Raw genomic sequence first — 12,951 nt, 5'->3', positions numbered from 1 at the left:
GTAAACAGCGGCTGTACCACACCTCTTGGGAGGCCTCAGCGTACTGAATTACGAAGTTCTCAGTCGGTCTCTCGCGCTAGACCGCGCGCCGCTTGAAGGCATCCCCTTCTCAGCGCTGCAGCGCGGGCGCAAACACACGGGGCCAACGGGCGCCGAGGCAGGGGGCCAGGCGGGCCGGGCCCAGAGGGATGCGGTCCCAATTCCCGGGGGGAAGGCGAAGCCAACGGACCCCACCTCCGGGAAGTGACGCCACCGGGCGAGCGGCGCTGGAGCAGGGGCCGGCCGGAGCGGGGCGCGCGCAGCATGGCGGAAGCGGAAGGGAGTTCGCAGCTCCTGTTGCCGCCGCCGCCACCCCCGCCCGGGATGGCGGAAGTGGAGGCGCCGACGGCGGCCGAGACGGACAAGAAGCCTTTCAGCGGCTCGGGCGGCAGCACCATGGACGTAGACCGGAGCCGTTTTCCCTACTGCGTGGTGTGGACGCCCATCCCGGTGCTCACGTGAGTCTTCCCCGGGGAGTCTTCCGCCCGGGGACGGGGAGAGTCGGGCGGCCCCGGGCCAGCCTCCGGTTTCGACGTGCTGCAAGCCCTTCCCTCCGGTCCGGCCCGCACCCCTCGCCCAGTCACCAGAACCCCGCCACCTACGCGGTGCCAGTTTGTGCTGACGGAGGGGGCACGCTCCTCGCCCTCGTTACACCTAGTCTAGTAAGGGAGCAGGGCAGTCGTAGACCGGCGGGAAAGGTTCTGTGGCTGGGAAGCGCAGGACCTGTGGGCGTGCAGAAGAGGGGCCCTTCACAGGGTCTGAGGAGACATCTTCGTTCAGTGCTTCATTCATTGAGCGAAAGCTTGCTGATCACTTCCTATAGGCTAGAATGAGTCCAGAGGCGGGAGTGGGAGTGTGGCTGAGACCACGCTGCCTCCTGAGATGTCAACATTGAAAAAGCCCCCAGACATCTGGGAGTCCAGCCGTTTGTCTCGTAGGTGATGAGGCTGGAGATCACACACTATTTCAGTTGCAAAGCGAATTTAGGTCCCAGGGTATCTACCTCCCAAAGCAGTGTTCCTTCCATGGCCTCGTCCTGTGTCAGGAGAGAGAGCAGGTGCTCCTGTAGTGTGGCCGCCTTTTAGGGAGGAGGAGCTCCTGGGTCAGGGGAGCTGGTTTGCTCTCCTACTTCAGCCTTGACAACTGATAAAAACACCCTTCACAGTGCTGGACAATTGGCCAAGCTCTTTCACAGTCATTTTCTAAGGTAGGGATTTCTGAGACGATGAAGCTGAGCTTCCTCTGTACCATTAAAGGTCTTGGTCAGTTTCACAAGCCAATGAGCAAAAGCATCCCAAACTCAGTCTTCGGACTCCATAACATGCTCTCTTTTGACTATCTTCCCTCACCTGATGAGACAAATTTGTTCCCTGTATCATAAGCAGCCAAGTGTTGTGGAGAAGGGACCATTTTTTGGCCTTATATGTTGATGACACAAAAATGACCTTAATTTTTGTATTATGTTAAAATACTTCACTTGTTTGTTTTTAAATGCTTATGCATTCGTTTAAAAGCATCCAAGTCTGATTCCTTTAAAAAATAAAAATTTTAAGAAAGTGTGTTCATTCATTCATTCGTTTATTCAGTGTTCTTGTAACATATTTGCTGAATGACTCCTTTGTGCTCAGAGTAGTTCTAAGTGATAACAATATAAAGTTACAGATGAAACAGATAGGATTCTCACTGTCATGGAGTTTTTTGTTTTTTTTTTTTTTAAGATTTTATTTATTTGACAGATAGAGATCACAGGCAGAGAGCAGGTGCTGGTGGCGGTGGGCGGGGGGCGGGAGCAGGCTCCCAGCTGAGCAGAGAGCCCAATGTGGGGCTCGATCCCGGGACCCTGGGATCATGACCTGAGCTGAAGGCAGAGGTTTTAACCCACTGAGCCACCTAGGCGCCCCTGTCACAGAATTTAAATCCTGGTGAAGGAAGATAGACAGTAAACAAGTAAGCTAGTAAGAGAACTTCTGATAGTGATTAGTGCTGTGAAGAAAATAAAATGTTTACGTGAGAATAACTGGAAGGGATAGTCAGGGAATATACCGGTTTTACTAGAAACATGTCTTCTTTCTTTAAGATCTCTGTTTTTTCCCTGTTCTCAGAAGAACATTCATAGAGTCCTCTGCTCTTCAGAGAGCTGATAGCAACATGAAATGGGGGCACCATAATCCCCAGTCACCTGGGCCAGGAGCAGCTCACACCCTATTTCTGTTTGCATCTATGTGCATGTGTCAATAGATAAATAAGCCATAGCCCCTCTGTGGAACCTGCAGCAGGAAGGGAAGACAGATGAACGAACCAACATAGTGCATCGTGATGATTGCTGACCTAGGGTGCAGAGCTGGGAATAGATGTGGCACAAGGAACTGTCATCTGTCTTTGGAAAGGGGAGCAGAGAGGAGGCAACTGAAACCAAAACTCTGTCCACCCCCTCAGAGATGTTGATAATTCTGCATGAAAAGCCAGATAATAGCTCCTGCTGCTAATAAAAGCAGCTAAGATTGGATACGTACTCTAAACATCTTATATTCATCATCTCATTCGGTCCTTGGTCCTTACGTCAACCTAATGAAAATAGATACTGTCATCCTCATTTTGTAGATGAGGAAATAAAGGCTTAGAAGCCTACGTGGGGCTCTTTCCACTGAGATAGTCTACCTTACCAGGTAGAGCTCTCCAGGGTCAGTAACTCCTTCCCTCCCGCCGTTCCTTCGTTCCATGAGCAGTTATTGAGGGTCTGTTATGTACTTGGTCTGAATAGACAGCAGTCCACAAAGCAGCTTTGGAGCTTGACTTCATGGGATTTCCAGACTGACTAATACTTGGAGAGTTTCTTCTCTGTTGCCTCCGTAGGCTCAGGGCTCTGCTGTTGTCTCTGGACTTTACAGATTTCCGGCATAGTTGTGATATGTGGGTTCCTGGTCAAACCCAGACCTTCTCCCCAACCAGATGAAAGGAACTGGGGCAGAGGCAAAGGGTGGGGGGGTTTGTTCTGAGATCAGGGTCTGAGAAGCCAGAGGAGCTACTTTCCCATAATTCAGGTGCCCATTCTGTGGCCACTGTAGCTCTTTAGCAATTTATTCTGTGCCGGTCCAGCCAATGAGATGGCAAGGGTTTATGGAGCAGCTCATGGTAACAATATTGAGCAACTACCAAATGCAAGGAAGTGTGTCAGGCACTTCGCAAGCAGAGCCTGTTTAATCCTCACAGTAGCCCCCGCACTGAGGTCATTATTACTATCCACCTCACACTGACAAAGTTGGGAATGAGTAACTTGCCCCAAAACAAAATCAAGACTCAGCCCAGCTCCAACTTCAGAGCCTGACTCCACTCTTAAATTCAGGACATTCATTCATTCATCATTTATCAGTCAGTGAATTCATACCTCCAACTGCATGCTAGGCACTGCTCTGGGGACTATAATAAATAAGAAAATCCATGCTGTCTTGGAGTGTACGTCCTAGTGGGGAAAGACCACAACCATAGACGTTAACAAGATTAGTTCCAGATAGTAGTCGGTACTATGAAGAAATTAAAGCAGAGTAATGAGAGCTGGGGTTCCTGGGGTGATGTGTGGCTACTCTTTTTTTTTTTTTTTTAAAGATTTTACTTATTTATGTATTTGACAGAGAGAGAGAGAGAGATCACAAGTAGGCAGAAAGGCAGGCAGAGAGAGCGGAGGAAGCAGGCTCTCTGTTGAGCAGAGAGCCCGATGCGGGACTTGATCCCAGGACCCTGAGATCATGACCTGAGCCAAAAGCAGAGGCTTAACCCACTGAGCCACCCAGGCGCCCCATGGTGTGGCTACTCTTGAAGGCATGGTCGGGGAAGACCTTACAAGTGGACAGTTAAAGCTGAGGCCCAAATGACAAAGAGCAGCCAGCTGTGTGAAGCTCTAGAGGAAGAGTGTTCCAGATGAAGGCAAATGAAAAAGAGCATTGAGGTGGGAAGATTTGTTGTGTTTGAGGAACCAGAAGCAGGCAATGTTGCTAGAAAGAGGGTTGAGGTGATTTCAAGGGATAAGCAGGGCCAAAGTGTTAGAAGGAGTTTTAAGTATATTTTAAGTGTAACAGGAAGCCATTAATGAGTGTGAAGCAAGGGATCGATGGAACCTGAATTACGTTCTCAAGAGACCACTCTGACCCCACTATCCTTTCAGATTCCCCGGGCAGCAGACCTAGGAAGGCCTCTGTCCCATCAGTCATAAAACTGCCCAGTGTTCCTTTTAAGAATCTTTTGAATCCATCTGCTTCTTACTACCTTACCACCAGTGCTCTTTTTTTTTTTAATTTAAATTTTTTTTGTTTTAAACATATAATATATTTTTATCCCCAGGGGTACAGGTCTGTGAATCGCCAGGTTTACACACTTCACAGCACTCACCATAGCACATACCCTCCCCAATATCCATAACCCCACCCCCCCAACCCCCCTCCCGCCATCAACCCTCAGTTTGTTTTGTGAGATTAAGAGTCACTTATGGTTTGTCTCCCTCCCAATCCCATCTTGTTTCATTTACTCTTCTCCTACCCCCTTAACCCCCCATGTTGCATCTTCTCTCCCTCATATCAGGGAGATTATATGATAGTTGTCTTTCTCCAATAGACTTATTTCGCTAAGCATGATACCCTCTAGTTCCATCCACGTCGTCGCAAATGGCAAGATTTCATTTCTTTTGATGGCTGCATAGTATTCCATTGTGTATATGAGATATCACCTCACACCAGTCAGAATGGCTAAAATTAACAAGTCAGGAAATGACAGATGCTGGCGAGGATGCGGAGAAAGGGGAACCCTCCTACACTGTTGATGGGAATGCAAGCTGGTGCAACCACTCTGGAAAACAGCATGGAGGTTCCTCAAAATGTTGAAAATAGAACTACCCTATGACCCAGCAATTGCACTACTGGGTATTTATCCTAAAGATACAAACGTAGTGATCCGAAGGGGCATGTGCACCGGAATGTTTATAGCAGCAATGTCTACAATAGCCAAACTATGGAAAGAACCTAGATGTCCATCAACAGATGAATGGATAAAGAAGATGTGGTATATATACCACCAGTGCTCTAGTCAGGATCACCATCATCCCTTGCCAGTATTCCAGAATAGCCTCTGAACTGGCCACCCACTTCCCTCCACTCTTGTCCCCTCACCTTCTCCAAACACAAGCAGAGTTCTGCTTTCTGCCTGATGATATCCTGTCCTTTCACGGCTTAGGGTTAAAAGTTACCTCCTCTGTGAAGTTTTTGCTGACTGCTCCAGCCCCTAATAATCGCTTCCTTGAGCTGCACCTCCAGGTTTTGCCTCCCCTTCCCGAGCAGGGTGCAGCTTTGAAACCAGTGCTGGCCACTGGCCCTGGAATGAGTCATATTTTCCCCCTGGGAGTCCTTAAACTGGACCAGTCTGTTCAGCACCGAGGCCCTGTAGCGCCCTGGTTCCCATGCTACAGACAGATCAGGGGCTTCTATATATTTTGCATATTGGGGCCCAACTGAGATTTTGTTTTTTTAAAAAATTTGGACTTTAAGTTCCTGGAATGCACCGTGCTTTTGTCCTCAGCTTTTGTCCTCATCGATGTCCTTCCACCTACTGTTAACTTCCTCATTTCCTCTAAGCAGCCGTCCCTGAAACCCTCCTCCCCCCACACACAGATTAGTCTTTTGTTGTTGTTGTTTTTCCTTAAGATTTTATTTATTTATTTATTTGACAGAGAGAGAGTGACAGCACAAGCAGGGGGAGCAGCAGGCAGAGGGAGAGGGAGAAGCAGACTCCCCACTGAGCAAGGAGCCTGGCGCAGGGCTCCATCCCAGGACTGAACCACCCAGGCGCCCCCACAGATTGGTTTAAATGCCTCCCCCCTCACTTTTTAATTTTTTAACCCCCCCCCCTTTTTTTTTAAGAGGTAGGCGGGGGTAGGGGGAGAAGCAGGCTCTCCGCTGAGCTGAGAGCCCGATGCCAGGCTCCATCCCAGGACCCTGAGATCATGACCTGAGCAGAAGGCAGAGGCTTTAACCCACTGAGCCATCCAGGCACCCCTATTTTTTAACTCTTTTGCTGAGATATAACATACACTGCAAAGTGGACAAATCTTAGGTATATGGCTCAGTGAATTTTTGCATATATATATAGATATATATTCATATCACCCAGGTGAAGATAACATTTCCAGTACCCGAAAGACTCCCTTGTGCCAGTTAATTCGGCCAAAGAAATTACCCCTCTTTTGCCCTTGAGCACCATAGGTTAGTTTTACCTCTTCTTGTAGTTCATATAAGCGGAGTTTTATGCATGGACTTTTGTGGAAGGTTTTTTCACTGCCTAATGTCTGAGAGAACATGTGTTGTATGTAGCCGAAGTGTGTTCTTTGTTCATTGTTACATATTATTTCATTTCATGAGTCTACCTAATTTACTTACTCATTTTACTCTTGTTGGACCTATGGATTATTTCTAGTTATTTTTAAAATCAACTTTATTGTGGGGGGGTGGGAGTTGAACAGGGGCCAGGTACTAAGCGGGGCAGTTGTGATGATACCGGCTGGTGCACGTGAGTGATGAATCACTGAATCCTGCACCCGAAACTCGTATTGCTTGGTGTGTTACCTAGCTGGAATTGAGATAAAAACTTGGGGGAAAATTCAACTTTATTGGGATGTATTGTATATACAATGAAGTGCATACATTTTAAGTGTGCGGTTCAGTGAGCCTTGACAAATGTCTCCAGCGATGTTGAACGGAGGTGCTATGGATTTTCTTGGCATTGGTGGACATAAGCATTTGTTTCTGCTGGGCGTACACTCTGAAGTGGGTTTGCTGAGGCATAGAGTAATTGCCAGTTTTGAAAGCAGTAGAAACAATTGCAGTTGCCCCCCATCCTCTCCACACCCCATGTTACCATCCTTTGGGGGTAGCCATTCTGTGGGGTGCAGTGGTGTTCCATTGTGCTATTCATTTGCCCTCGCCCCTCGTCTGTGCCTCCGCAGCCGTCCCCGGCCACCCTAGTTGGCACTCACTGCACTACGTTATAGTCACGTAGTCTCACACTGGGTGGAATGTCCCCAGCATCTGTCTAACCAGTCGAAGACCCCCTAAGTTTTGCCCCTTCTCTGTCCTTTTTTCCACAGGTGGTTTTTCCCCATCATCGGCCACATGGGCATCTGCACATCCACGGGAGTCATTCGGGACTTTGCTGGCCCCTACTTTGTCTCGGTGAGTTCCCATTCTGCCCTGCTCTAGTGGGTTCCAAGGCTTCAGTGGGAGGCTGGCCTGGCTGGCCTGAGACAGCTTTCCAGTCTCCCCAGGAGAATGCAAATATCAGACAGTCCTGGCCCTGGTCCTCTGCTCTTCACCAGTGTCTGACCCCTTTCCCCCTTCTCTTACCTCCAGGACAGGCCAGGAGGGCAGTGTGGCCAGAAGGATTCTTAAGTAACTGACCCAGTCCTTAGCCCACCCCTGGGGTACCAAGACATGGGTAGGGATTAGAGGCAAGAGTGGAGAGTCAGACCATCCAGGAACCACATCTGGACCTTCAGAAGGTGGGAGTCACAAGGTGGGGACACCGGGGAGGCTGATGTGGTTCCCTGGGTGTGGCCATGGAGAAGATGGGGTGGGGCTTCAGGAACGAACCAGCTATGTTCTTAGGTCTGTTTCCTGGGGATGTGCCTGAGGTGGGGGCAGGGGGCCAGCTGCAGACAAGCAGGCAGCCTGCTGCCTATCCCTGGGGTGCGGCTTCATCTCCGTGAGAGGCTGGAATGAGGAGCCGTGATGGTACCAGCTTGTTTATATTACTAGATGTCATGACAAAGGTCTTTTGTATATTTTATGGTAGTTTCTCTTTGACCTGCTCTGTCAGCTGGGTCTTCCTGATTCTGAACCCAGAATCTGCCCCGACCCTTACGTAGGAGGTCCAGGGCTTGGGTGAAACATGTCCATCACTGGAAGCTTCTCGAGCCCCCTCCTCAACCACCAGGCCTCCTCTGAATGATGCGGTCAGGCTGCCAGACACAGGAGCCCCATGTGGTCCCTGTTGTCGGGTCAGGAGGTCAGAGGGTGTTGTCATTTGTACCACAAAGGAAACTGCCTCCCTGTGATCACTCATAGATTGGCCAGAGAACTTGGAGCAAATGAGGACCAGAGGGTGAGAGAAGTACCTGGGAGCCACACAGAGGGGCTGTCATGGCTGGCACTCCGTCTTTGGTTTCTGGGTGCAGCACCCTGGGCACTCCTGCTGTGATGTGACCTTCTCCCAGAAAAGCTGCTGCTGGCCCTTTAGATGCTGTGCCAGCCCCGGAGCGGGGCCCAGACTCCACTTCTGCCCCCCTGACCTACCACCTTCTTAGTCACTGCACTTGCACCACGGACACATCTGTCTGCCAGGTTCTCCACTCACTTCTGCTCTTGTCCTTCCGCAGGAAGACAACATGGCCTTCGGGAAGCCTGCCAAGTAAGTGATGAGCACCCTTGTGACAAGCCCTAGGGCCGGGCCTTCTGGGATGCGGCGGGAATCAGCACCCTGAGGATGGGATGAGGGCCGGGAGAGCCAGGGTCCACCAGAGCATAGCACCCATGCCAAGCATCTGCCCCAGTCCTGGCTGCATTTTTACCCACAGACCATCTAGACTTTGCCTCAGCTCTGCAAGATTGTATGCAGCTCCATTGGAAGGATAAGGAAAGAGAAAGGGCTGGTCATGATCACACAGGAAGTGGCAGAGCTGAGACTCACACCTAGATGTCTCATTCCAAAATCTAGATTCTTCTGCCCCTTGGGAGTGAACAAGCCATTTAAGATGTAAAGGAGGCACTGCTTGGAACTCAGCTGGAAAGTTCTGGTTAGAATAAAAGTAGTCAGACCCTCTGGGAGCTATTGCTATGTTTGGGTATTTGGAATCTTTGGTCTGTCTCCCTCCCTCTCTCCCCCACTTCCTTCCTTTTTCTTTTTCTTTTTTCTTTTTTTTTTTTTTTTTTTAAGTAATCTCTATACCCAGTATGGGGCTTGAACTCACAACCCCCAAGATCAAAAGTCTCATGCTCCACTAACTGAGCCAGCCAGGCACCTCTTTATTTCTTCTGTCTTGGGGGCCCACTCAGCTGTGGGCCTGGTGACAAGGTCTTAGTCATTGGTATGCTGAGAACAGCCCCTGTGGTCTGAAGCTGCCCCAGCCAAGTCAGGCCCCAGGGAGGAGGTGGTACCTGCGCAGTGAAACAGCCTGCACTGGTTCCCCGCCCCCTGCTGACTTCCACAGGCAGGCGGAGATGTTGGCCGTGGACCTCTGGGCTGGATGTCTGTGCCAGGCTGCTTTTTGGGGTCAGTTTTCTGGGCACCCGTTTCCAGGCAGGAACCCCTGTGCAGCCCCATATCCAAGCGGTTCCCCACGGAGCAGCCAGAGGGCGCCCTGCCCTCCCAGCATTCACTTCTGGAGCCCCGCTGGGCACTCCGTCGTTAGCACAGCTGCTGGCACCTAGCTTGAGATCAGTGAGCTTTTAGCCCCACGGGCTCTTCTCCTGCTCACCCCAGTCTCCCGTGGGGGGGGGGGGGGCAGAGAACTTGTGCTATGGATAAACTCTGGGTGACATTCAAGTCCCCCAGCATGTGGCCCGGCCTGCATCTTCCTCCCTCTGACTCCTCCAGCAGTGCCCAGACTCTTAACCACCCCATCCCCCCCACCCCCCCACCCCACCCCTGTATGAACCCCATAAGTCTGTGACTCTCCCTCTGTGCGTGCTCCACCCTCCACTGGGCACAGGTAACCACTCTTCCTTCACACGAGATGCAGATGTCACCCCAGAAGCCTCTCACAGCCCCCCGAATAAGTTAGTCCCTGCCTTCCCCAGCATCCACACGGCGCTATGTGACAGGTGTCCACTGTGTGCCTCTTGCCCTGGGCTTTTCTCACCCCTACAGCCTCCACCCCCTCTCAGGACCCTGCACAGAGCAGGCGTCCAGAACATTTGAGAGGCTGAGTGATGGTAAGAGAGGAGAGCCAGTGCCCAGGACCCCCTCTCTCCTTCCAGGTACTGGAAGCTGGACCCTGCTCAGGTGTATGCTAGCGGGCCCAATGCGTGGGACACAGCTGTGCACGACGCCTCCGAGGAGTACAAGCACCGCATGGTAGGTGGGCCACTCCCCATAGCAGGACCTGGGGTGGAAGGTCCCCCACCACCCAGCCTGACCCAGCCCTTCCCACATCTCTAGCACAGTCTCTGCTGTGACAACTGCCACTCACATGTGGCGTTGGCCTTGAACCTGATGCGCTATAACAACAGCACCAACTGGAACATGGTGACACTCTGCTTCTTCTGCCTGCTGTACGGGAAGTACGTCAGGTAAGCTGTCCAGCCACCGCTCACCCCTGGGGCCGCGCTCTCCCGAGGATCCCGTCAGGGCCCTTTGTGGAGTTCTGCAGCCAACAGGGCCAAAGCAGATGCTGGTTGGAGCCATGAAGGTTCTAGAATAACTAGCTGAGTTCCTGGTGGAGAGGAAGGTGACTGTGCTGAAATCCAGCTCCACCTGGATTTCACCTGGGTCCAACCCCAGACCCATGTGATCTCAGCCACCTGCCTTGGCCTCTCTAAGCTGCAGCTGCCCTTGGTAAAATGGAGCTGATGGTTGTGGCCCCTCGGAGAGGCTGTGAGCCCTCAGAGCCCCATGCACAGGTTAGGCGAACATGGAGACCCTTGAAGGAAGGGCTGGTAACTGCCCCCACGGGATTCCCATCCTACTCTTCCTCATCAGAGGCAGGGTTCTGGGCAGGTGGCCTCCGTGGTGGCCTGGGAGGACCTTTGAAGCCACAGCCTCAGCCTGTAAGGTCAAAGGCATTATTCCAGTTTTCAGGTAAGGGGACTCAGAGAGCTTGAGTGATGCACCCACCTGGGCGCCAGCATGGGCCTGGTCCCCCCCCCCCCCCCCACCTCTCCAGCCCTCCCGCTAGCCACATGCGTCATTAAGAGCTTCTGAAAAAGAGACTCTTAGGGGTCTTTTTTTTTTTTTTTTTTTTTTTAATTCTGAAAGTCCTTTAGCGGTCCGCAGAGAAGACTGTAACTGCAGTCACACAGACACTGAGGCCCAGCCCCTCCGCTCCAGCCACAGCACTGTGCTGACTCCTGCCCACCCCTCGCTTCCCAGAGGGCCTCATTAGAGGGCTTCCACACCGAGACTCAAGACCTCTCCAGAGAGAGCTCATTGTGGAGGGAGCAGTGAGGCCCAGAGAGGGGTGGGTGCGTCTCGTGCCTGCCCAGTGTGGTGTCAGATGTCTGCCAGAAACCTGGAGCAGCCCCTGCCCAGGACTGTAACTGGTGACTCTGCATCATCGGTGTCGAGCCGGGCTGGGCCTCTTCCCTTGACTGACCAAGTCTGGGGGTGAGGGAGTGGTTCCGGGAGCTTCCTTAGGGGCAGCAGCCCCATCTGGGCTGGTGTGCTGACAGGACTCTATGAAACACACCCCACTCCTCGGGCCCTTCCCATTCGGACTCCCGTCTCTCCTCCCTGTCAGCGTGGGGGCCTTCGTGAAGACCTGGCTGCCGTTCGTCCTCCTCCTGGGCATCATCCTAACTGTCAGCCTCGTCTTCAACCTTCGGTGATGGCTGCCTCCTGGCCCTGAGCCCACCAGGTTCCTGAGAAGGCAGTCGCCACCCCTTTTGGTTCGATTTTTCATTCTCACCCCAGAAGGCAGGGATGGGTTTGCCGGTCTTGACCCAGTGGTCTGGGCCAGATGGACTGAACAATGGCTGAAGATGAACATGGGGCGGGGGGTGTTTGCTTATTGTGTCTCACTGGTCACTGAGAAGCTCCCTGTCCCCTCCTTCCCAGACTTGTGACCCCCGCCCTTGAGGTACCCTCTTTGGTCACCTGTTGGAAAGGCCTTAGCTTGCCTCTGTAGAGCTGCTCCTGCCACTGCCCACTGGGCTCCCTCTGCCTCAGCCCAGTGCCCGGTGGGGAAGGGGAGCACATTTGGACCACCGGACAAGGCCGCACAGGGGCCAGAGCTGGATTTGGAGCGCAGCCGCCTGCCAGGGCTCTGGTCCCAGGGTGGGTGGAGTACACTGAGAAGTTTCCATAAGCTAAGCTGCCCTGGGACCTTCACCACTAGTCTCTAGAATGGTCTAATAGGACTGGGTGGGCCCCCAGTCAGATGTCTACCAGAAGCTGCACTAGGGGCAGTTCGTGCCCCATCTCCTGGTGTCCTCCAGCCCCTGCAGACCCTGCTTCCTCTTCTCCCTGGGCTTCTCAGCACGTGAGTCCATTTCCCCCTGCAGTTGGGGGTTGGGGCTCCCCCAGCCAGCCCAGGGAGATGAGTGATGCTGACATGCCCAGAGTGACCCCCTGTAGACCAGAGCAATGTAAACAGAGCTTGGCTCCAGCCCCAGGCATGGGCCTTGCCCAGGCGCACTGGTGATGGCCCCATGGGTCCGGGATGCTGGGGGCTAGGCATCAGGGCAGCCAGTGCCGTCGGGGAGCTGGAGGGGAGCTGTTTCCTCCCACTGCCACAGTTCCCCTTAACTTCAAGTTGTGGAAAGGGCGTGTGCTGCCCCTCACCCCTGCTCCGCGGATTCCTTGCTTGGGGCTCCCTGGGCAGGGTAATAAAGAGTTTGACTCCAGAAGGTGTCTTGTCCTTGTTTTCTCCCTGGCGGGGGCCCTGATTGACAAAGCCATGGTTGAGTCCTCGTCCAGTGCCTACCTCAGGCAGAGCTTACGGGGATGTCCGCTTCCCTCAGGTACCTCCTGCCCCGGGCCCAGGCTGTGGGAGCTCCCCACCCTTCCAGATCCACTCTCCCAGAGCCTTCTCAAGGCAAGTGAGTATGAAACCCTCCCACACTGCTTGTTGGGAAGAACTGGCAGAGCACTGGGAGGTGGGGCTGGGCAGACCAGCGCCCTGACCTGTCCCCTCAGCCAGGGCTGCACCGTCTGGGATAA

The 12,951-nt window shown here is 52.7% G+C and overlaps 1 protein-coding gene across 1 annotated transcript; it reads left to right on the top strand.

Moving 5' to 3' along the window:
* Positions 1 to 259: 259 nt before the first annotated feature.
* Positions 260 to 12,635, top strand: TMEM222 (transmembrane protein 222). The gene is made up of 6 exons (XM_047727655.1): positions 260 to 497; positions 7,166 to 7,250; positions 8,453 to 8,484; positions 10,053 to 10,149; positions 10,234 to 10,364; positions 11,531 to 12,635. The coding sequence occupies exons 1-6, from the start codon at positions 304 to 306 to the stop codon at positions 11,616 to 11,618; spliced, it is 627 nt and encodes a 208-aa protein (XP_047583611.1). The 5' UTR covers positions 260 to 303; the 3' UTR covers positions 11,619 to 12,635.
* Positions 12,636 to 12,951: the final 316 nt, after the last annotated feature.

Source organism: Lutra lutra, chromosome 4, assembly GCF_902655055.1.
Source record: "Lutra lutra chromosome 4, mLutLut1.2, whole genome shotgun sequence".
NCBI lineage: Eukaryota > Metazoa > Chordata > Mammalia > Carnivora > Mustelidae > Lutra > Lutra lutra.
This window is presented reverse-complemented; position numbering and strand designations above follow the sequence as displayed.